Source organism: Tachypleus tridentatus, chromosome 1, assembly GCF_004210375.1.
Source record: "Tachypleus tridentatus isolate NWPU-2018 chromosome 1, ASM421037v1, whole genome shotgun sequence".
Taxonomy (NCBI): domain Eukaryota; kingdom Metazoa; phylum Arthropoda; class Merostomata; order Xiphosura; family Limulidae; genus Tachypleus; species Tachypleus tridentatus.
In genome coordinates, this window is record NC_134825.1 from 61,371,414 (window position 1) to 61,397,423 (window position 26,010).

General features: G+C 32.3%; 1 protein-coding gene across 3 annotated transcripts in view; it reads right to left on the reverse strand.

Moving 5' to 3' along the window:
- Nucleotides 1-26,010, reverse strand: part of LOC143249817 (gamma-tubulin complex component 3 homolog) — a 65,710-nt gene that overhangs the window by 7,984 nt on the left and 31,716 nt on the right. For 2 of the 3 annotated variants that reach the window (XM_076500308.1, XM_076500318.1), the window contains exons 8-22: nucleotides 24,743-24,937; nucleotides 24,194-24,332; nucleotides 23,311-23,405; nucleotides 19,524-19,595; nucleotides 18,961-19,071; nucleotides 18,267-18,372; nucleotides 17,788-17,915; nucleotides 16,601-16,665; nucleotides 15,774-15,909; nucleotides 13,239-13,307; nucleotides 12,818-12,953; nucleotides 9,378-9,466; nucleotides 2,780-2,911; nucleotides 2,253-2,393; nucleotides 89-208 (exon numbers count right to left, since the gene is read on the reverse strand). In XM_076500308.1, the coding sequence (XP_076356423.1) occupies nucleotides 89-208; nucleotides 2,253-2,393; nucleotides 2,780-2,911; nucleotides 9,378-9,466; nucleotides 12,818-12,953; nucleotides 13,239-13,307; nucleotides 15,774-15,909; nucleotides 16,601-16,665; nucleotides 17,788-17,915; nucleotides 18,267-18,372; nucleotides 18,961-19,071; nucleotides 19,524-19,595; nucleotides 23,311-23,405; nucleotides 24,194-24,332; nucleotides 24,743-24,937 (1,734 nt within the window). The remainder of the gene's footprint in view (nucleotides 1-88; nucleotides 209-2,252; nucleotides 2,394-2,779; nucleotides 2,912-9,377; nucleotides 9,467-12,817; nucleotides 12,954-13,238; nucleotides 13,308-15,773; nucleotides 15,910-16,600; nucleotides 16,666-17,787; nucleotides 17,916-18,266; nucleotides 18,373-18,960; nucleotides 19,072-19,523; nucleotides 19,596-23,310; nucleotides 23,406-24,193; nucleotides 24,333-24,742; nucleotides 24,938-26,010) is intronic. The other variant, XM_076500329.1, reaches the window with a different exon arrangement.

The window sequence follows — 26,010 nt, forward strand, 5'->3', positions numbered from 1 at the left end:
AGAAACAAAAAGACACAAATGTTGATACACTGAATTAAAATAGTTTGATTATGGTTTACATTGTAAGTACTGTAAACCAGCAACTCACCTGATATGAATTGGCTAAAACACGAAGCTGTGCTTTAGTCATGGGGATAACCTTTTTATCAAATTCTAGCTGACGCTGCTTTTCAACTTCAAGTTCTGCTTCGGTAATACCCCATTTCCCCTACAGAAAGATAAAAAATTAAACCAAAGAAACCAACTGTTGAAGAATTGATTCTACTGAACAAATATTTATAACAATGCAAACTTGAAATTAAGTGTGTGTATGCATATATAAAGCATATATTAAAAAAAAAAAATTGCACTGCAGTATCACAGGTTTTCAGATTACAAAATTAATACGTGTGCATGATATCAACATTTTGATGGCTATATAAACATGAAAATATGACAAAACATGTTTGAACATATATATTACACACACACACATACAGTCATGTGAAAAAATCAGGACACCCTATGAAACCCTGTGTATATCTGTAACAATTTTGGATAAATGGATATTTAATCTCAATTGTAACAATACTGAGAGATTAAAGTAATATAATTAAACAATTAAAACTGAAGAAAAGACTTTTCAAGATCTTCTGTAAAATGTAATTCGACAAAAATGCATATTCAAACTGAGGAAAAAGTTAGGACACTCTACCCCCTAATAGCTAGTGTTATTCCCTTTGGCTGAAATAACTGCAGTGAGATGCTTCTTGTAGCCACCTACCACTCTCTGACATCCATCTGAAGGAAGTTTGCCCCACTCCACAATGCAGAATTCTGTCAGCTGTGAGATGTTTGAAAGGTTTCTTGCATGTACAGCCCATTTCAAGGCACCCCACAGCATCTCAAAGGGATTAAGATCTGGGCTTTGACTCGGCCATTCCATGACTTTCCATTTCTTAGTTTTCAGCCAGTCCTTGGTGGATTTACTGGTGTTTTGGGTCTTTGTCGTGTTGCAGGGTCCAGTTCCGCTTCAGCTTTAATTTTCTTACAGATGGTCTCACATGATCCTCAAGTACCCTCTGATACACAGTAGAATTCATGATGAATTATATGATTGTGAACTGCCCAGGTCCTGCTGCAGCAAAGCAGCCACAACCATGACACTTCCACCTCCATGCTTCACAGCTGGTATGAGGTTCTTTCCCTGGAATGCTGTATTTGGTTTATGCCAAACATGTCCTCTGTTCTGGTGTCCAAATAATTCAATTTTGGGCTCATCTGTCCAAAGAACATTATTCCAGAAGTCCTGGTCTTTGTCTACATTCTCTCTGGCAAACTTCAGTCTGGCCTTGATGTTTTTCTTAGAGAGCAAAGGTTTCCTGCTTGCACACCTCCCATGCAAGTTAAACTTGTGCAGTCTCTTTCTGATTGTAGAGGCATGCACTTTCACATCAACAGTAGCCAGAGCCTGCTGTAGGTCTCGTAATGACATTTTAGGATTTTTGGAGACCTCTTTTAGCATTTTGCAGTATGCTCTCAGGGTGAACTTGCTTGGATGACCAGACCTGGGCATGTTGGCAGTTGTTTTGACAGCCCTCCACTTGTTGACTATTTTCCAGACAGTGGAATGGCTGATTTCAAACTCTTTTTGGATCTTTTTAAATCCATTACCAGACTCATAAGTTGCTACAATTTTCTTTCTGAAGGCCTCAGACAGCTCTTTTGCTCTCACCATGGTGCTCACTCTCACTTCAACGGTGAGGAGCACACCAAACTAAATGTCTAAGGTTTAAATAGGGCAAGCCTCATTCACAATGCTGAGTAACGATCTACTAATCACGTGCACCTGGTGTGAGTTGAACCATTTTATGTGGGTATAAATGTGGGGGTGTCCTAATATTTTCCTCAGTTCAAATATGCATTTTTGTAACATGATATATAAAGATCTTGAAAAGTCTTTTCTTCAGGTTTAATTGTTTAGTTATATTCCTATAATCTCTCAGTATTGTTAAAATTGAAATTAAATATCCATTTATCCACAATTGTTACATATATACACAGGCTTTCGTAGGGTGTCCTAATTTTTCCACATGACTGTACATATATAATACATCTAGTTTCTGTTATATTATGTTTAAATAAAAGTTAGTTCTTCCCCTCTAGTTTTAACATTTAATTTTAGACTTAGTATTAGTTAAGTACTTATGTTGCAGTAAAATCTGTAATAATTTTGGGAAATTTTCCACTATTTGAGGATAATGTAAGCCTACCTTCTCAGTTTTTGCATTAATTCGAATTTCCAGAGCTTTCCTAGCTTCGATCTCACTGAGAGCTTGCTGCCAGAATTTAGTTTGGATATTCTGGTACCTGATTATTAAATCATAAATGGCACGCAACTGGGTCAACACATCCTGCCAGTAATAAAAAAACATGACTGAAGCATTTGTTTAGTTACTCTTTTTACAATAAAATGCATAAAAATCTTATTATATATTTGAATGTGTGTAATAAGAATAAAAGTTCTCCAGTGGCATAGTAGTATGTCTTCTGCCTTAATAATGCCAAGAAACCAGGTTTTGATACCCATGGTTGGCAGAGCACAGATAGCCTATTGTGTAACTTTATGCTTAATTACGAGCAAGCAAACAAAGAGAAGAGGGTTTTAATTTATTAACAAACTGATTTTCAAAAGCTGAAGAGTACATAAAACCACAGCTTATCTTAAAAGTTAAAGCACTATTTCCATATACAACAAAATGCACACTTTACCAATTGAGAAACTATAGTGACCACCTACTTTAGATTCTTCATCCAGTAAGCTTCTTGTCATAATACTATCTAAGAATTCCTCATGTGCAGCAATAACTTGATCCAAGTCCTCTGCACACATGACTTTTTGTTGTAATTCAGCCCAAGAGCATTCCATAACCTAATGATTATATAATCTATGATCAGAAAAGGTATAAAGTAAGCTCCATAACCAAAACGAGTAAAGTATAAAAGTTACATATGCATTAATGAAAAAAATTGAACTTTAGTCATTCAACAATGAAAAGAAGTATAATTTATATTTATTTCCTAATTTTTGTGGTGGATATGAGATCGGCCAAATAGACAACATATAGTTAGGGTATTGAAAATAACAGATAAAATACAAAGTTTTACTGAAAACAAATGTTTAAAATGTATTTAGGTTTTAGAAGATTACACAAATAATATCTGAGATTTGTGGGACCAAAAATAATTATTAATCAAATTGTGAAAATCACTTCACACTCAGACAAGTAATGAAATAGACTCAATTAACAGAAAAATTAACAGACAAATATTTAGTAAAAATACTTCATTAAAAATCTGATTTTTCATATAAGAAACACTCATAATCTTTACTTAAAAGTCTACTGAATTTTGCAAAGGTACACATACTGCTTTAAAAATTATAGTATAAATACTTAACTCACGTACATTATACCAAACCTGCCAAGAAAGCAAAAATGTAAGAAAAAATATATAAAAACTCCTGTTAATCTCATGTTTCATATAATTTTGATGTATGGTCTGGCTACAAAATATTCAAGTTTGGTCCTAAGTTTTAAAACTGGATCAGCCAAATTGCTGCAAAATTTAAAAATCCAGTTCAGACTCTGAAAATTGATAGAAAATAGTAATTTGACAGTTACACATGTATACAGTGTTGCTTCTAGGATTTTTCTCAAGTGGGCCATTCATGAAATGAAGTACCATATTTTTTGGTGTATAAGACACACCCCTATTTTCAAGACTATCTTCAGGAAAAAAATTATTTTTCACAGTTATCATTTATTTATTTGTTCAACATCAGCATAACCTTTTATTATTATTTAGAATACTTCAAAAGTAGTGTTCATAATAAAAGAAAAAAAAGTTCTTTCATACATTTACATCAAAACATTGTTCATTCATATGAAAACTTTCAAAATCTTCTTTTGCATCACTGAATTCACTGAAAACAAGTTCTGGAAGTTCATTCTCACTTGTCCTCCACAACAATATCATCTATGGTGCCATGAAGGCACATCACATTTTTTAACTACCTTCATTACAGTTTCCATGCTTTGGGAAGAAAAAAAGTTTGGAACTTTTAAACACTAAGGAAACCAAAAAACTGCTTACTTGCCATAAATCCCTTCAAGGTATGCCTAGGGAAGCACAAAATTATTACATTTTGTATATAGGATGAAGGAGGTTTTGGAATCCTGTTTTTGGTGAAAAAAGTGTCTCATACACCAAAAAATACAGTATCAGCTTTGTGAGTCACAAAAGTATAACATGATCAAGTGGATTTTATTTGAAGAAACAGTAAATAAAATCATTGTAAATTGTTTTGTTTGTGTATATATGATGAAAATATCTACACATTTGTTGACAAAACTTACATTGTACCCATCTTCTCTGCACCTTTTTCTTTATTTCTGTTTTGCAATGTTCAGATGGGAAAATGTAGTAATGTTTTTGGAAATTAACTGCTTCTTAAATACTGTCATACCTTTAATTTTTTTTGTCATTTCCAATCATTAATAGCCCATAATATCAAGGAAATTTCATGTAAAACCAAATGACATAACTAATCACATTCCTTTGCATATCTAAATGAAATAATTACTGTTCGGAATTTTCTAGTTACAATAATGATCTACCATTACAAAGTCACTCATACTACATTTAGAAGGGCAAGCACACATGAAAAATTAAAATGCATACATCTATTTTTTTTTTGTGAACTAGTATGCAGGCAAATAACTATTTTGCACTAGTGGCAATCAAAATATGGTATATGCAAAGTAAGCATCCTAGAAGCAACACTAGTATATATTTCTATACACATTAGAATCTAGTCTCTCCCATCAGTGATAAGAGAATAGTAATTACATTTCACGCAATTATAACCTGTCTTTTTCTTCTGCCAATGTGTAGAAAAACAAAACACAATTTAAATCAACACCATGAAGTAAAAACTGCATATCAGCACACTGTGACAAAAGCAATACTTCACTGATATTCACACTATGTAACAAAAATAAAACATTTATATTACAAGTAAGTGACATAAACAAAATATAATTTGTATTAATGCTTTTTCATGAAGACACACAATCACAGATTCAGGGGTCTAAAACTTCAAAGAGTTCATTGGTAATTCTACAGTTAAGACTGAAAGATATACATGTATTATTAAAATTTTGGTACAGTGTATTTAAAAAATGTAGTTTATTACAAAACAGAAAACAATATTTTAATTATTTGTAATGAAAGATGTTGGGAAACTTGGGGTCTATTGGGAGATATTGCTGGTAGGGGCATAGCCAGAAATGGCCATTGGGGAAGGGAGGGAGGGTTTAGTTTGAGTGCTTGATGCAAGCGCCGCAGGCGAGAAGTCATGCTAGGGAAGGGGGTCCTGGGAATTTTTTTTTATAAAAACATAAAAGAAAAGCCTTAATTATGCATTCTGAGACCACCTTTTTGGCAAATTTCAGAATGGTACACAGAGGTGTTTGTATTATTTTTTTAATTATAAATAAATATATAGGCCTATATATATATATAATATATAACTTAAAGTTATTAGGCCCAGCAAAGTAGGTCTACAGTCCAGTCATCAACATATAAAATATAGTCACTCAGGAGAGTGCAAAATGTATGTTCGGCATCTATAATCTGTATTCAAATATCATAGACAATGTATGTTCAGATTCCCTGGATTTCAAGAATTAACTTCACAAATAAACAGTTAGGTGGCACTGTGGCAGGCTGGCAGCACCATGGCACCAATGGTACTGTGAATGTGACACTGACAAACAGAAGTTACAATAAACAATCATTCACTATGTCAAACCTGAAAAACCAAAAGACACTGCATGGGTTCTTTAAACCCATTCATGAGGCTGAACCTGATCAATATGCTGCAGCCAATCAGGTTGAATCAAAATTGTCAACTGAATTGTTGGAGTCATCACTGTGGCCTTCTACCAGTGCTGCCACTGGACCTCAGGTCCAGTCTGGGACATTGGAAATTACATTTCTGATGATGTCAGCATTGGTAAACAGGTAAGTCAACTCCTCATTATATTAATTTTGTATTAAAAATCATGCAAACACTCTGATGAGTTTTAGACTGAATATTCATTGCTGCTAGTGATTGTAGGCCTACAGCCACAGGATGTTAGGCCTGCTCTGTGAAGTACAGCTCTAAGCCTTTCTCTTCAAGGTTATTGTACTGTCATAACAAACTTTTCTATGTGCAAAATAACTTAATTGGAGCTATGTCTTTCTGTCTCTTTTAGATAAATGCTGAAACCAAAAATGCCTCCTTTAGAATGCCTGGAAGCCAGGGAGTGATTATGTTTTCCACCAGTGTGGTCCAAGAAAGTTGTGCTTTCAGCAAGTTCTGCTGTCTTTTTGATCCTGATGGTGCTGGTGTTGGAAGCCAGAAATTGGGACAACTAGTGAAATTTCCATACACAAACTAAAAGAAGGCTGTTGAAGACTTCAAGGCACATGAATTGAAACAGTGCCACCAAGACAGCAAAGAAAAAGCTAACAATTTTCTACAGGTCGTAAACACAAGTTCATCTGTGCACTTGCAGCTTGATGCAACTTACAAGCAAGAAATTGAACACAGTCAGCAATATTTGATGCCTATTATTGATACTGTATTGCTGTGTGAGAGACAGGGTTTAGCTTTGAGGGGAAAATATGATTCTGGTCCAATGTTTGTTGGTGAAACTGATGAGGAGCCCATCAATAATGATGGGAATTTTTGGGCAATTTTGCACTACAGGGCAAAGGGTGATGTCAAGCTTTCAGCAAGCCTTAAGAGTACAAAAAGGAATACTATGTATCTGAGTCCTCAAATTCAAAATGAAATCATCAGTGCCTGTAATACTCATATTCTTGATGCTTCAGTCAGCAGGGTTAATGCTGCAAAGTGTTTCTCAATATTAGCTGATAAAACAACAGATATTTCAGGCATTAAACAGTTTTCGCTGTTAGATATTTGCATGCCAATGACAACTCTGTTGCAATTTATACCTGTTTATGATGTGACAGGTAGAAACTTGTCTAATGTTATCACAACCAATCTGACAAAATATGGTATTGACATGGCTCACCTGCAAGGACAAGTGTACGACAGTGCTGCCTCAATGAGTGGGAAATTCAATGGTGTCTAGAGACACATAACCGATAAATTCCCACTTGCACCCTTTGTACACTACACTGCCCATTCCCTAAACTTGGCAATTTCTGATGACTGTAAAGAAGTTCCTGTGCGAAATTGCATGGGAGTAATTTCTAGCATTGAAAACTTTCTCAATACACCCAAACGAAAGCACATTTTGGCTCTTTCGGTGGAGAATAAAGCACCTAAATCAAAAAAACAAGTTTGAAAAGTCTCTGCCCCACCTGGTGGGTTGAGAGGCATGACTCAGTCATTGTCTTTCTAGAATTAGTCCATGCAGTTGCAAATGCCCTTGAGACCATATCAGGTTGGCAAGACAGAGATTCTGCCATGCAAGCCAACCAATTGTTGTGTTCTATAACACAGCCAGAATTCATCATCACTCTACTTACCATTGCTAAATTGTTTTCCTTTAGTTTACCTCTGTGCAACTTACTGCAGCAACAGAACATTGATTTAGGTGCTGTGATGCATTACACAGAAATAGTGGAAGATTTAATCCGTTCACTCAGAAATAATACTGTGAATGAATTTAACAACATTTTCTGTGAGGCTCAAACTCTGTGCAGTGAGCTTCAAATTGACATCATAATGCTAAGGCAGGCTAAAAGATAGATGTACCGTGCTAACCCACAAACCACTAGCCCTGAGGAGTATTTTTGTATTGTTGTATTTGTACCATTTGTTGATCACTTTCTTTCACAAATATGTGACCATCTGTCCAGTCACAAAACTCTCCTTACAAACTTCATGTGTCTACTACCATCAGGATCTACCACAGAATGGTCAGAACCTACAGCACAAGAATGTGACCAAATTAAAGAGTTGGTCAATATATACAAAACTGACATTGACAGCACTTCACTAGCTGCAGTAGGTGAACTTAGGGTTTGGTACAAATCACTTGCGAACAACAAACCAAAAAATGTCATAGATGCATATGCAATGTGCAATGCAGAAATGTTCCTAGTCATTTCTAGACTGTTGAAAGTATTTGCCACGCTGCCTGTGTCAACGAGCTCAGTGGAGCATTCATTTTCAACTCTCAGAAGACTCAAAATGTATTTGAGAAATACCACCACTTGAAGATCGATTGAATGGTCTGGCCTCATTACACATTCACCATGATATTAAAGTTGAACCAAACTGTGATATAGATGTCCTGGCAAGAACAAACAGGTATTTGAGCCTTTCATAGGTATTTGATTGTATTTCTCTAGTTCTGACGAAACTTGCTGTATTAAAAGAGTATTCAATCAGAAATTTGCATTTGACCATTTGTTGTGTGTGAAATTATCTGCCATGCCAAGTACTTTAATTACAGTAAGAAAGTCAAAATGTTGTCCTGTACTTTATTTTAATTCAAGTGGGTTTCTTGTGATCACAAGTTTTCATGAAATTAAGCTTGATTTCTTTAGGTTAAAAATAAAACTTTGTTAGCAATGATTAGACATTAACCAAATGAGAAATAAAAAACAAACACTACAGAAATTCTCTCAGTGACTAATTAGTGATAGTGCTATTGTTATATAATTTATGCTTAGATTAAATACTGTGCATCTTATATATGCTTAAAAAAATACTTGTCAGTATAAGAACACATGTAGTAAGTTTGTCCTTTCCAAGAACTTTTCACACTGATTCATTATAATAACAATAAATTATAAAACATTTCACTTTTAGATGTAGCACTACGAAGCTAATGAGAAGCAATTTTCATTACCTTTCCAGTCTTTAAGCCATATTTCACAAAATAAATTCTATGTACACAACATAAAAAATTACACAGAAGTTAATATCACGCGGTTGACTGTTTGTTTACATAGTATTTTCTTGCCATTTGAAAAAAATTGCTCTATTTTGATAACTTACAAGTATATTTCAACATGCATTGTTACAACTGGATAACAACTATTACCACAAATCTGTAAAGAGCAACACTTTTAGGAAGAAAAAAACAAAAAGTGGCAAACCATATGGTTTCTACTTACTAAAACATTAAATATAAGGTTCCTTTGCACAATACTAGAATTGAGCACTTACACTTTTGCACAACAAAACTGATGCATGTTATGTCCATTTTCTTTATGCAGAGAATAAAAATGTTTTGATTTTAACCATTACTTGATATATATATATTATACTCACAAACTAATACTTCACCCAAAACTAAACCTACCTCAAAAGCAACATAGTACTGCACCTGCTGTACAAAATGGACCATCTCAGAAAGGATAAAATGACAGTGATGTAAGATTGGGGTTACACCTGAAATGTCATACATTTCAAGTCAAAATAAATTAAGTAGAAAAGAAAAAACTACTTATTAAATTTTATAACAAACATATAATTAATTTTTGAAATGTTAGCACAAAACCAGCATTTTGATCATTTCTCTTGAGAAATTTTCTTATGCTGCAAATAATAACCTACAATTAAATATGTTAATATGCTTCTATTTTCTTGTTAACACTATTTCTAATTAGCAGTAACCTACGACTATGACCTAAAATGGGGAAATAGACTGTTTGTTAGAGCATACCCAGAAGTGTATCCTGTTTAATTAATCATAATGTTATGATGTAGATACAAAATCTATTCAAAAGCAGGGTATGCATGAGCAATAATAATAATAATACTTTCTACATTCCTGGACTTTGAGTTCAAATGTGTATGTATTTTCTGACAGCAAAGGCACATCAAGATATCTCCTCTGCCCACTGAGGGGAATCGAACCCCTAATTTTAGCCTTTTAAATCCGAAGACTTACTGCTGTCTCACTGGGGGACTGTTAATTTCAAAAAATACTATTTCAAATTCTCAGTTTCTCTGCAAACTATATGAATATTTTGAAGCTTAATTTACTGAAGACGATATCACCATTACTTCTGTGTATAAGCATTCTTCTCCTGCTATATATTTCTCTTTACTTTCAAGTTGGAACACTTCCTGCACATTAGGTTGCAAGCTACTAGACAATAGATATTTCTGGTAGTATAAAAGAGAACACAATGTTTTACATTACTTGTAACAATAGATGCTGGGAAACTCAAAAGTGCAGTGGGTGTGATTTTGTAGTCATCTCTCTAGCCAACTAAAATAAATGTGCAATATGTCAGTCCAGGGGTTCAACTTCAAGCTGTAATAGTCATATTGATTGTAATCCTGAATTTATGAAGTGTATTGTTGGATGTTTTAAACAAACAGCACAAGTTTGTTGTGCACATAAAGTACAAAACACAAGTCCATGGAAGTCACTCTGACTCAGCCTCTTGACAAGTGGGAGATCATGTTCACGTGAGGAATAAAAATACATTTTTTTTCCCACTGCACAATTAGCAGAATGCATTTTTACAACCTATTAAGCATATATCTAAAGTTATTTTCAGCATTTCCATATATTGTACCTGGTATTTATTCTACTGAAACATGAATAATTGTGAATTTAGCAATCAAGTTCATGATACCACGTTGAATGGAACTCCATAGAACATATTGATGTGCAGAGCAGAAGGTTGAACAGATTGGATAAATTTTATTTAAGCACAATATTCTTAACAGACTTAAATGTGCTGCAAATAACTGAAGAAGGGATATTTGATTTTCTTATCTAAACTAATGGTCTCATCTGTTTATTTCTCCATTACACTCATGCCTTCAGTATTTGAAGTCTTTCCCAGACCTTCTGGTTTTGACATAAATGCAGATCAAACACATTTAGAGTGAAAGGGAAAAGTGTAAGGATGAAAACAAGAATCTAATTTGATGAGATTATATGTATTATTCAACACTGTTATTGACTAAGATAATAAGATTCTGAGATTTATTTATAAAGAAAAATAAAGTTATCATTTGGTTCAGAAATAATGAGCTCTTAAAGCACTGTTTCTGACAAGTACATAATTTTGAAAGCATTAACAGTGTTTACAAAATACTGCTCACTTCATTGAAAATGATCATGTCTGTTGAGGTTTCACCCTAGTGGATAAAGGATTACTACCTTAAACATACTTTTATGCTTAGTTTTGGCATAATGGAACTAACTAGAATATAAGTATTGTTATTAGAAATCCAGTATTAGTTTTTGTCAAAGTTGGTTTTCATTAAGTTCATTTAACTCCTTAAACCCGAGCAGACAGTGCCAGTATCTAATAGCATGTCTTTCTGTCTGAAGAGTAATACAAACCATGCTATTATACAAATTTTATAAACAGACCTGGAATTTTAAGGTATGATGAGAATTATTAGGAAATGATAATAACTGTGGCAGAATGTACAGAAATTATGGGTTTAAATTCTTATGTCTGTCTGACCTTTGAGAAACAAGAACTACTGCTTTTCTTCTGAATTTCTACTTGCTAGTTTGGACTTGCCGAGTGACTCAATCTACAGCTGACATACTACAATGACTTTGCTAACAATTGTAGTTTATATAGCAAACTTTTAACTTTGTAACTGCTCAGAAAAAAGGTAAAAACTGTAAGACACTGATAAGCCTCAACTATGAAATAAAAAAATTAAATCCTCAGATAATTTTTAATTAGATTACATGCTGAATTTTAATTTTTCATGGTTGTATCTGGTTCATTTATTCTTGTTATACTTTTGCAGGTGATTTTGTTTTAATGTCTTGATTTTAAAACCCTCCAAATATCAAAGTGACATGACAAGTTAATTAATTTTATTTCTTCAGTTTTTTTTACATAATATAGAAGATGGTATTAATCTTAGTATGTCAAGAAATCTCTTTTAATCGTATACTTTGTAACCTTTGACCATTATCTAGATCTTCAAGCTTAACTAAAACACTTATATAACATGATATTTTTAAACTTGGGAAGTTACATAATGTTTTTCTATATCTACCTCCATATCTCTAGGCTAGTTGATTTCTATTTTGTAATGTTCAGTTCTTGTTTTTTGTTAAATTCAATACTATATATACATTTTAGATTTACCAATGTTAATAATATCAATTTTTTGATATAACAGATTCCTTTTTATGAGTTGACTGCTGCTTACATCTTGAAATCACTCAGTTATCCTGTTTCCAGTTCATATTTAAGTTCAGCAGTGTCTGATATTTCTGTTTTCAGTGATTTTTTTTTAATCTTTCAGTTTTGTTCCAAAATGCCTCCTTTTTTTTTTCTCTTAAACCATCATTGTGTAAATGTGAATGCAGGTGTGTTCTTTGACATTTTCCTATATTTTTTTTGCCCCACAAATACATTAACATATTCAACAGAAACTCACTGAAACATAAAAAAAAAACACATGCATCATAAACAGAATACAATAACACAAGTATATATAAAAGTTATGGATTTCACATGGATGGATAAAAAACAATTACAAAAAAAAATAATACAAAAATAAAAGTCTCACATCTTGTCTGTCAACCAGACAGATTTAATTTTGTAAATAAAGTGACATTACAATAATATCAAATTCTATTGGCAATCTTTATCAGTGAAGAAAAAAGGTACATAAAGCTTTTAGATTTCCAAGTGGTATTAAAATGCATGTAAAATAAATTCAATAATAATAAAAAAAACTTTACAAAATGACTCATTTTTCTTTTTGCAGTGGAGTACATAATAAAACCATTTACTTTCTCACCTGGCAGGGTTCGCAAGAGACGAGAGTATGTCATTTGGGTTTGCCACATTCCAGACAATATGTATTCCATTCGTTTTGACCTCCATAAAGTGTTGAAGAGGCGAAGATAAGCATTAATGCAATGAGGAGTGAAAACCTATTAAGGATAAAAATTAATTGAGATATTTCCAATTTGTGTTATTGAGAGATAGGTAAGTTTTAATTTGGTAGCACACTTGATGGCTGCAAGATGTTTTACAATGTAAAATTCATAAAAGTACTGTTGATGGTTAATGTTAGTACACAATATTTATCACCATATTAATTAAAAAAAACATCAGTAGACCTTTAGACTTTTCTAATAACATCTCATATAATTATGCTTAAAAAGTTATTTTTATTCTCTAACAAGAAAGCAGGATATGCATGTTTTTCTACTTACAGTGCCTATAGGCCCATCAACATGATAGTCCAAACTAAAAACATCCCAACCAGTGTCTCCCACAGAAGCCTATGGCAAAGAGCATTATAATTTTAAAAATATTATTAAAAGCCCAATCACCTGAGTAATAAAATAATTAATTTAAGTGTTATAATATCATTGGGTTAAGAAAAGGTACTACCAGTACATGATTCCACTAAGAAGCAAACATATACCTAAGAAAAACAGTTGATCCTTTTATTTAAAAAAATTTGGATAAAATTACATTTTTCAGATAGACTTTGTCCATCAATATTTGGTAAGTGCAAAAATAAAACTACATTATTTAGTAAATACATATGGATTATATGGGCACAAAATTAAAAAATGTATTGCCATTTTATAAAATACTGGTGAATCTGATGTTAAATATATCTTAACAGTGACAAGAAAATCTTCATATCTCTGTATCTGATCCTATATTTACCTAAATTGTCTTGCACATTTTACTTTTGGAAATTTGAATAGTAAATAATATTATTTTTACAATTCTTTGAGGTTTTCTGCAAGAATGTAAAAAACCAATAATACAAGATATAAGAATATCATATTTTGAGTCCAGGTTATTGTGAATTCCATATTTATTAATCCAGATTAGTGCAGTTTTGCTTACAATAAATATGAACAAATAAACAGATAGCACACAATCCATTTGTTTTAAAATAATATATTTAAAACAAGGAAATGTGTACAAAAACCCATTATGCTACTGATTATCACAGTTCTAACTAAAAGCTTTAAACAATTCTCTTTTTTCTTGTCTAAAGTCCATACAGGCCAATTCAAGAACTTTAGAATCCAGTTGACAAGACAACTTATTTTTCTCTATTTCTCTTTCTTGCAATACAATTGCAAAAAACCTTCATTTCAGAAATCACCACTATAAATGATGGTTACCACAGTTGTATCTAGAGCTTTAAGTAATTGTCTCCTTTCTGTTGAGGTCCACACAGGTGGGTTAAGTTACTTTAAAACACCCTTTGACAAGACAAATACAGATACAATTAAACCTAACATTCATATCATGCCATCTAACTTCACTTTACTTCTCTGTATCTACATATACTTACAACATGGCAGAAAAATCTAAAAATCCCTCTAGAAATAACAATATTAAACATAACAAGAAAAATTTAGAAGCTTGGAGAAAGGTGATGTTAACAATATTACAAAAGTCCAGTATAATAATTAAACTGCACACACAACATATGATTTGTACAGTTACATGATGAAACTTGTCATAACTGTTGGTTTTAAAATAATTTTAAACTCTTATTTTATTATGATAACTAAATAATAACTGAATATTAAATCTCTTAAATAAACTGAATAATAGCTCTTAAGCTGAACAGTTTTGTATATCCAATAATTATTAAAATCCATAAAATTGCTACCTGATATTTTTTCTAATAAATTAATACACTTCTACTGTAACAGAAATATTTATAAGATTGGTAGCCTGTTTATTGACAACAGGTTAATTAATTACACACCAGATATAGAAATACACCTATGTGTAACTCAGTCACTTCTAAATGAAAATGTCTAATTATTTTAGTTTTGTATTTACAAAACTTTATAATCTGTGATTTTGTTTTTCAGTGCCATAATAAGTCACTCTTAATGCAAAGTTCTATCAAGGGGATGAAACACCTACATTTGAGAAAAATGGATTAGACAGTACATTTGGACCCCTGCCTCTTCCCAAAGATTGACTGAAAAGGGGTGAGGTGTTCCAAACATTGGAACAATGAGTGTTTGTTTTTATCATCAATGGATTGTTTAAAAGCCTGAGAATGGATAATCCAACCACAATTTTAAAATTTTTATATATTACACATTAAGTTCAAGTATCTTCAACTTGCCAGGAATACCACTCTATCCCATACATGGTAGAAGTTACAACAATGAGTGTGTTCATGCATTTTAAAGTCTATATACATATTTGCAACAAGTAATGATTTTATTAGAATTTCATTTCTCATGCCTACTAGCCCAAAGCCACACTATCAAAACATATTTACATCTTTGGTAATGTGACTCTTACAACTTATAAAAACAATAAGATTTGACCAGAGTTTCAAATTTTAATACTTTAAGTATACAAGTACACCTTGATTTATGAATACTTAGTTTACATTTTTTCATTATAACAATTTTTATAGGCATGTTTTTTGATTTGTGTCTGCATTTCCACTATAATGAAAATGTGAATCATAAGAAAATTTTGCTCACAACAAAAATTTTCACTACTGTGAAATTTAAATGGCAAAAAAGATGGAACACAGTTTAATGTGCTAGAATATATGTTTTAATAAGCATCTGCTAGATCTTTTCCTAAGTTCTTCATTAAGAAGGCAGATTTTGTGAAGAAAAGATACCTCTTGGTTAAATAACCTGTGTCAAGCTATTCAGATCAAATTTGTTATAACTTTAGTAACTGTATTAATGTATAGTTGTATCATTCTTCACAGCATAACAGGTATTATCTATTACCTCAAGAAGTCGCACATCTAGGCGCTGAAGAATATTAGGACTATCAAACTGAGCATTTGTGGCACGAATGGCACTTTCAAGTATTCCAGAAAGATTGTGAAGGTAGACCATGTTGGCTGATTTTGGTAGTTCTTCCCTGTAGAAATCCAACATAAAGCATGCACTTTACACAAATGTGAGGGATAAAAAACTAAAAGATTCACAATTCATATACAAGTTATATAAAGAATAAAGGCATTTTCTGACACAGTTTCATAATTCCTTTTTTCTTTGTTTCCTCATTCTACTTTGATGTATATAACTCACTAAGCAAGTTTTCTTTTTCTTAACAAATGAAACAACTATGCATTCGCATTTAACAACAGTGTTGCTGTTCAAGAATAGAAAGTTTTATAGAAGTTTGTTTAGAATGAAGCACCAAGCTACACAGTGGGTTATCTATGTTTTGCCCATCACGAGTATTGAAACCTAGTTTTCAAGAGGTGTGAGCCCGAAGACATACTGCTGTGCCACTGGAGGCAAGTTTTATAGACCTGGCATTAAAACCTAATAAAAAATTGATAAAATTGGGAAACTATACATAAATTTTATTCCTGAACATTCAATGTATAAATACCAAAAACACCAGAAAGTAGTACATGGTTCTAAACATATCATGATTAAAACTGTTAAATTCAAAATGTATTTTGAATATTATGTTTCTTTGAACTTTTATAATTACAAACAGTACTTATCTTGGATACTAGCCAAGATCTGACTGACAAAGACATAAAAGAAATCACAAGCATGATTTTCATTCATAATTATAAAACCAATAAAACACATACTCTAACAGATCCATCAGGTGACGAATAAAGTCTCCTTGCCCAAGAAGTAGATACCTTCTCATAGCCTACAGAAAGAAACAAGATCACATCACTTGAACTAAGACTGGAATAGTCATAGAAACCCAGTTTACATTATGATTTCAAAATTTCTTTTGTAATGAAGGTTTTGAGAACTCTGAATGGATCTGATATGAAAAGGGATATTGTATAAAGCTAAAAATAAGGAATACTTCAAAGTTTTAATGCTTCTTATTAAGAATGTAATTGCACCATGTAAAAATTATGTTTTTCAAAATGTTGTGGTGAGTAACAGCAAACAGTTAAAGTTAAAATAATTCCAAAATGATTTTAAAGCTGTACATTCTTCCAATAAATATCATACTAGGATATTTAATAGTGAGTGCAGTAAAAGTCAAACCTTCAAATTGTCAACTAGTTAAAAAACATGAATCTTTTTTTACTAAATATATGGTAAGACTAGTGTATTGAAACAACATGCAGTTACAGCAACTTAATGGAAAAAAGATTAAAATTATTAGATATAAATTAATCTCAATAAAAACTACTGTTGGCAAATTATGCTATGATGTCTAACAAAGATAGAAGTGTTCATATTTTTAAACATAGGTAATTTCAATTGGCATATATTTGTAGGTCATATCAAGTTTGTGTGACTCACAATAAGTGACATAATTCCACTATCAAAACAAAGAACCAGCACAAATACTGATGAACTTAAATATACCTTGACAAATAAGATGAGTGTTTATAATCAATAATAAAAAGAAACAGTCTGAGACAGTGGCATAGCTAGGGGAGCAAAGGGGTACATCTGTCCCCAGGCACAGCATTGGGGGGTGGGGGGTGCAAAATTGATGTTACATAATTAGGAATTATGGCTTACATTTTGTCATGAGGGGGTATGAAAACTGACTATGTCCCTGGATGCTGAAAACCCTAACTAGACCTCTGGTCTAAGAAAAGAGAATATATTTTGTTTGTTTTTCAAGTGTTTACAGCAACATTACATAAACAATGAATTTCTTCAGGTAAAAACACTGTTTAAAAAGTTTGTTCTATGTTTCACAAACTTAAATTTTTTACAGAGTCATATGAATAAATAATTTCATCAGTTCCCGAGTTGCCAGGCAGTCAAAAAAGAACAAACAGCAGCATAAAACACATACCAATAAATGATCTATAAACTTGTACTGAGTAAATAACGACTTGAGAACATGACGACTAGTTTCTTTGTAGATAGCCTCAAGGAGTCTTTGGAAATCACTGTCTTGATTCTGGTTAAACAATGATTCCACTGAAACAGAGTAGAGAAATAACAATGTTATTAAGACTTATCACACCTTCTTATATACATTTTCTAAACAATGTGTATGACTGCATTTGGTTTGAATCTAGTATACTAAAAAACATTGGATATATTTCGTAGTACAGTGCAGTTGTATTTGTTTTTGCAGCTGACTTACTAACATTTTGCTAGGAATGAAGACAGTTTTCAAAAATCATCTATAACTGGCAAAATTTAGTATTAACTAACGAGCAAACTGTACATTTACAGTAAGATGTTTATAAAAGTAGGTGTATGTCTTTAAATTTCATAAGTAATGTTTTTCTGAAGTGGGTTATATTTTCATTAATACTTCACTACCTGTTGCAGCATCAGATCTTTCACTGTGTTCATCATGAGGTCGAACAGACGTGTGATCATGGCACACCATTCTGAGAAAGTTGATAGCTTTTCCCGTAGACAGCACCTAGAGAAGCAGAAAAATTTCGTTATTTAGATAAATTTCTCTGAAAATGTTACATATTTGCAAAGTCACTACACTACTTCCCAACATTAATGTTAATAACCATAGATCTTAATTAATCAGTTCTTCAATATTTGTTGACCAATTTATTTTAAGTTAATATTGCACAAAAATGACAAATACCCTGTACTTGTTATAAGATGCTTTTAGCAATTTTTATGCAAGCTGACATTACTTCAACAGAGAACTTTTTCACATCAATTGACTTAAAAAGGTAGGATAAAATTCATATATACAATATATTTGAAGTATTAAAGATGTTCAATATGACAACATTTCTCTGTAAAAGATGTTAGACACACTTAGGAATTGAAAGAAAAACATCCAATAATTATTTATTTACAGTATGGAAACAAATTTAACTTTTCTATAATGTTGAAAATCTACAATTTTTAAAAAATGATTTCAGACAAAAATATTCATCTTTTCTTCATTAACAAATTGTGAAAAATTTTTTTTGGTAATAAAGATAAAGGATACAAACATATAAACAAGGTGATCAAACTTAGGAGATTACATGCCTATTCTCACCTTTTTAGCCTGACTCATTGTAAGAAAAGATGGCACCATTGTCTTTCTTAAACTGTACTTTTCATGCCACAGACTTATATTTGGTACAGACGGGTTCACTGCTACAAAAAACTAGGAAAACAAAAGCATAATACTTCTTTAAATAAAAACATAATAAGTCTGTGTTTAAAACATACACACTTTTTATTATACAAGATAAAACAGAGCCCAAAGGTATTGCCCATCATCTCTCACTTAAATGTGTAGTGCAAATACATAACTGATAAGTTATAGTTTGGTGTGTACATTGTCACTATATATAACAAGTGACACTTATAATTGTAAATCATATTCCAATTCTTATGAACACAAAATAATGACTATCCAGAATATTAAGTTACTGACACTTTAAAACTTAAAAACAAATACAACAATATAATACACATCATATATCTTATTATGAAAAGGCTTATGACATGCTTAAGAAAAGAACACAAGGACCACCAGTTTAAATGCAGTTTTTCTGAATATTTTTACTAACTCAGACAAACATCTGAATAACTTGTAAAATTTAAAAAGTTAACCTCATGATATACGTCTTCCAATTCTCCACTGAAGATCCAATGACTCAGCATTCTGTAGATAGGTTGTACAACCTGAAGAACAATTGTACACAAAGACTAAATATTAAATTATCCCATGAAGACAAAATACATAAGATATATATAAATTCTGTAACCAATAAGAAAAAGAATAAAAATTCATATTACAGTGGATTTCTCCTGTGTGTGGTGTGGTACTTCTTTAATATGTTATACTACTGTATTTTGTCTCTAATGCTTTCCACTCCCTGTCTTGACTCACACAAATAGATTTGGCTACAGCTAGCCCATAATACTGATTTGTGATGCTTTTTATAGTTCAACGATTTTAATAATATTTTGTTTTTAAAGTTTATTGATTTTAATAATATTTAATAAGCCTGTCTTGAGTTCATGTATCAGAGAACTGGAAGATTATTACAGAATACTATGAATCAAATGTGCTACAAACATGTTAACAATAGTTTTAGTCGTGTTTCGTCAGCAGTGTTCTTATTTGCCACACTCTCTATTCGTGCAAATCGATGTGGCTACAGTTGCCATACTATGCTACACTATACCTACACGTTCGTGGCAAGGGTTTAGTTTGAAGAGAGACAAGCCAGGGGACTTCTCTCCCCAACAGTGGTGTTCAGGAATGTTCTTGTTCCTTTTAACCCTGCCTGTGGTATTTTGAGTTGACCGCTACATGATGAAATCGTGACTGTTGTTAAATTTCAAAGGAAAGTTGGCTTTCCCAACTGAGGCCTGGGATGTGGTATCCCCTTTTGCCCCACTCACAACTTAGGTTAGTTATTATTTTCATGCTTTTCATACCATTTTTTAAAATACTATACAAACATGACAAAAATGACAAACCAAACATTACAATACAATAAAATTACAACATAATAAGAATTAAAAACAATGCATACAAATAAAATTACAAATAAGGAAAACCATTTTAGTCTTTAAATCCTGAAAATTCACTGTTGTCATCCACATCACTGCTGTCCGAAATGTTGCTGTCTTCGAATAGAATGTCATATTCTGTGCCATCTAACAACCTACTGATGCCGAATTTTTAAAAGATTTGACTACTATTTCAGTTTTCACAGAATTTCAAGATGTTACAACCCACTAGCACACCTGAGCAACTGTTGGCCTCTTCAAACAACCTGTTGGTGTTAGGTCATGGTCTATGACCTACATTATTCTATTCATCTTTCATAAATGCCTTAAAAGGCTTGTTGATGGAAATGTCCAAAGGTTGTAGATGGTTGTTAATCCACCTGGGATCAGTGCAAGTTTCATCTTTAGTCTCTGCACCCTTTCTTTCATAGCCTTAGTTTTGTGGGCCCAAAACTAGTCCCACACAAGTAGGGATGTTTTGGTTTTTTAAGAAGCTTACCGGGATGACGTGACCAGACCTTATCCAACCATAGCTTTATTTCTTCTTCATCCATCCACCCGTTTGAGTGAATATGGATAAAAATCCCTGGTAGAATTTTGTTTCTGGGCAAAGTCTTCCTCTTCAAAATTAGTAGAGGTGGAAGTTTTGTCCCATCACCACAACATGTTAGCACTGCAGTACAGTAAGTGTTTTCGTGTTCAGATGTCTTGACAGTTATGGTTTTGAAGCCTTTGGCATCAACTGTCCTATTAGATACCACATCAAACATTAACAGCACCTTGTCCAGGTTACCAATCTGATCCAGTTCATATTCAGTTCCTTTTCTCGCATTAATTATGTACTTATGAAATTAAATGATTTGGTTTTCATAATCTTCAGGCATTTTACGTGCAATTCATGTTTTGGTTCTCATTGAAAATCCTTGTCTCTTCATAAATATATAGCACCAACTTGACGTACCATGAAAATGTCTAGACTTTGTACTGCTGCCTGTAGTTTTGATACATTAATAATAGTTTTGTTGACACTGACTGACCCAAATTTCTCTGCTCAACTATTCATTCCTGTTGCTATATTCCTTTACAAATTCAATAACCTGTAACTTGTAGCAAATAGTACAAAAGTGCCATTGTTTTGAGAAGCCATCATATGGGCTGTGTTAAAAAAATTTGATTCAGCTGAACTGTTACAGAAAACTTCTACTGAGAACAGGTCTGTGTTTGAAATTGTTACACAACAACTAAACAGAATATTCTGAATGAAACCAAAACAAACGTGTGATATTTTGCAAATGACTGCCATTACCAGATAGTGTTTCTGCAGTTTTACTTTTCGTGTGTTCTTATAATATAGTCTTAATATCAAGATCATTTGAGGTAGGTAAAAAATGTCATTATTTCATGGAAAACAGGCAAATTAGACCATCAACTGGTTTACCTTAGCCTACTGTGGAAATGCCAATGAAATTTGTGATAATTTACAATTATCTTGTTTATTTACTTGTTATTTAATGCTAAGTAACTTATACATTTCATTTTGGGTCATATAGAGGGAAATGGATTAATGTCTAGTATCAAAACACTTCCTCTAGGCTTAAGTTTAGGCCTATAAGCAACATAATCTTCAGCCTGGAAGACACAGGGTAAAGTTTTGAGATTTATTTTGGTGAAAAAATAGGGTCTTCCATGCTGGAAAATATGGTATATGGGTTATATGTTTATGCTAGTATGGATTCAGAATACACATTATAAACCAATAATCCAAGTGAAGCCAGGAACTTTCACTAGTAAGTAGCAGAGTATAAAGTATCAGGAACAAATACTGGCAATTTTTTTTTACAGAGAAGATATGATGGGTGGGTGTAACAAGTGAGGCTGCTTTTTTCAAGTTTATGTTTTATGATTCAATAAACAATTAAGATTGCAGGTTATAAAATATAGATTTTGCCTCAGTAATATCTATATTATAATGAATAAGTTAAATTAAATTCTGTACTTCAGAGAGAGGAATTAAATATGAGAGTATATAGAGAAGACCTAGAGAACAAATGTCACAATTCTCATACTTTGGGAATTTGAGGATTATTTAAAATTATTTTCTTATAACATTAAGAACTTAGAACTAATAATATTAAAATCAGATTTATGAATTGCTTTCTGATGCTTAGTTTATTTGTATACATTGATAAGAAAATAGTTTAAGTTTTGAATGTAACTCTCTAAAAGGTTGTGACATGTACACTCTTGACTTACCTATAGTGAGAGGTAAACAATGTTTCCTTTTGTTTGTTGCTAAACACAAACTACACAATGGACTATCTATGCTATGCCCACCACAGGTATCAAAACCCAGTTTTTAGAGTTATAAGCTTGAAGTTTTACTGCTGAACTACTGGGGATCACTAAACATTATATCAAAAATATTTATTTTCTTATCTGTGTTACGCATATTGCAACATTCTATACAAGAATATTTGCTATCCAACTAAAAACTACTTAAAGAAGTAACAAAGTTCTTGAATAGAAGAAAATCACAGTACATTTTATAGTATAAAATATACACCTAATAACAATAGATGTATATACACATATATCTATTTATATATATAATTTAAACTCACTTTTTTAGCAACATAATGTAGGGTATTAACAAAAATACAATATTTCTACCTTCATATGAACTAAAATAATTTAATAGGATGCCAACCACAATTTGGAAACTCTTTCAATAATATATTATGCAAAGAAAAAAGTTCTTACACAAAATAACCTTCAACAGAAATTATAGCACTACATTTACAAACATTGCACAGCCTTTAGCAGTTCATTACTTGGTTATTCCAAATACATATATGTCTACCCAGTTTGGGTTACTTACCACTGATAATATATACTTGACTAGTCCACGAATACTAGGATCAGCATGATGCAGATATGAATAGAGAGTTGAGGCTAAAGCTCCTCCCCTTTGACCTGAAGAAATGTTGTCCAAATTAATGTAATATTAGTGAAGTTATTCAAAATTATACTTACAATTAAGAAGAAAGTGTTTTTTTCTTATAGCAAAGCCACCTTGGGCCATCTGCTGAGCCTACCGAGGGGAATCGAACCTCTAAACCTCTAATTTTAGCGTTGTAAATCCATAGACTTACCGCTGTACTAGCGGGGGGCAGAGAAGAAAGAAGTGATAATATACTTATTAAAATGAAGAATGCAATATTGGTGGTAAATATGAATAACATCCCCCATCAAAATGGAGATAAGTTATATTAAATTACCAGAAGCAAGATTTCAGAACACTAAATCTTTAGAGCAAAAAACATATTTTTAAGGGTAAAAACAGATTACCTGGAAATGTGTTCTACATTCCAAAAGCATTTTAACAGGCATAAATATTGAAATAAAAGCAAATCTCATTACAAATAGCATAAATTTGCTAGGCCTGTCATTTTATATATATATTTTAAATAGTTGTACAAAGCTACAAAAAGTCGTTTCTTAACCATCCTTAATTTAGGCTTAACAGACTAAAGGAGGGTAAGCTAGTCAAAATTACTTACCACCACTTTTTGGGTTACTCTAGTCAAATAACATAATTTGACTTTCACTCTTATACCCATGGTTCCATAGCAAAAAGCATGATACTGTGGCCAACAGGACACGAAGCACAGACTCTTGAATTTACAGTAATACTCGTGTAAATTGACCACTGGGTTTTCTTTTACAATTATAAACTGTCCTGAGATTTTACTAACACTTACTTCGACAAGCGTCTACAAGAGCAGCAAGTTGTTTCATCCTCACAAATGGGTCTAAAGTCCACACCATCAGCTGACGAAGAGTTAATGATCCTGACTGAGTGTTTGCATATGGTTCTTCGGTACTGACATTGTGTTGCAGCTGAATAATGTAAAAAGCATGTGTACATTTATATACATATTTCTGAACTGTTATAACTTTAATAAACATTTTTTTTCTTAACTGAAAAATTAAATGAAATCCAATTAAAAAAACACCAAAAAAGACATCAATTTTTATCATTCTATTACCAAAGGAAAATATGATTCTACAATTTTCCTGAATTACTGCTCAGAAGGACCCGAATGGTTCAAGGCTCTGGTACCATTTAATATTAAATTGTTGATTTAGTAATTACGCAATTATTATTGGTAGTAAATTAGGATCTGACTACAAGTATTGCCCAAAGTCCATTGATTATTAAAGTTGCTAATCAGTTACACAAGAAACCTGTTAACTGATTCAAATAAAACTTATTTACTGCCATCTCTTATTTCAAATGAAGAATGTACCTGCGATTCCAGAACTGCAAGCAGTCTGTAGTATTCACTTAACTCCTCTTTCAGGGATGCTACAAAGCTTTGTCCCACCAAGCCTAAAGATTTATCTAAATCTTGACTTTCACAAAATTTGTGGACTTTGTGGTACATCCAACCTAGTTCTGCTAGTCTAAGAATCTGGCACTGTACTGGTCTTGATACTCCAGCCTAAGTTATAAACAATAATTCTCTGCATCATTAATATAATTGTTGTATCATGCTTTTCAAAAGCATTAAGACAAAGAAAATAAATTTCAGGCTACTTTCAAAGAACAATGGAAGGTAAATTAAAGTTAAAATATCAACATTTTATTAATCTTCAGATTTAATACAACAGAAACACCAAATGTCTCTAATAAACTCCCATAATGTTTTTCTGAAAGTAATTTTTGATTTGTTAAGTTTTTGATCTATCAAATTCCAGATCTGCTTAATTGGGTCAAGAATGGTGCTTTGTGCAGGCCATTGCATAATGTAAATGACTCCAACAGCTTCTTAGATAAGTAATTTCTGTATAAGTTAGATGAGTGTATGAGGTCAACATATCCTTGGCAGTATAATTATTTAGATAATATGCAAACCACTGGGTATATCATAATGGATCAGTATTTGATGGTACATTTGCTGCTCCATTTCTCCAAACCTTCTGGAGAAATTAAGTAGGCACAAATCACTGCCTCCTTCATGCTTTAGGGTAGGTGCTATGCATTGAAGTAATTATCTTTTACCTTTCTTTTGTAGGACATACAACTTGTAATCTGAACCAGATATTTCAAACATGGAAGTATATATCCATAACACCCTTTTATAATCAACAATCCCGTTCTTGTACTTTTAAACAATTTTCAGTCTCTTGACAATATTTGGAGATTAAAGTAAAAGTATTTTAACTGTAAAACAACAAAATGTTCCATCCAAATATGTAACATCAGCCAGCTCATTCATCAAACTCTTTTAATTTCAAGTCTAATCTAAATCAACTTAATCATAAAGCCTTAATGGCCAGTTTTGATGTTATATCCCTCTCTACAGAAGTTCCAACCACTGAAGCCTGCAAGATAGCCTTAGAACTCTATATCCAAGACCCTAACCCAACTATAGACATTCCCAGCAACCAATTAGCAACCCTCATAGAATTCACCACGATAAAAACAAACTTCATGTTCAATAACCAAAACTATATACAAACAAATGGCCTAAGCATGGGCAACCCAGTATCACCAGTTCTAGCCAATATTTTT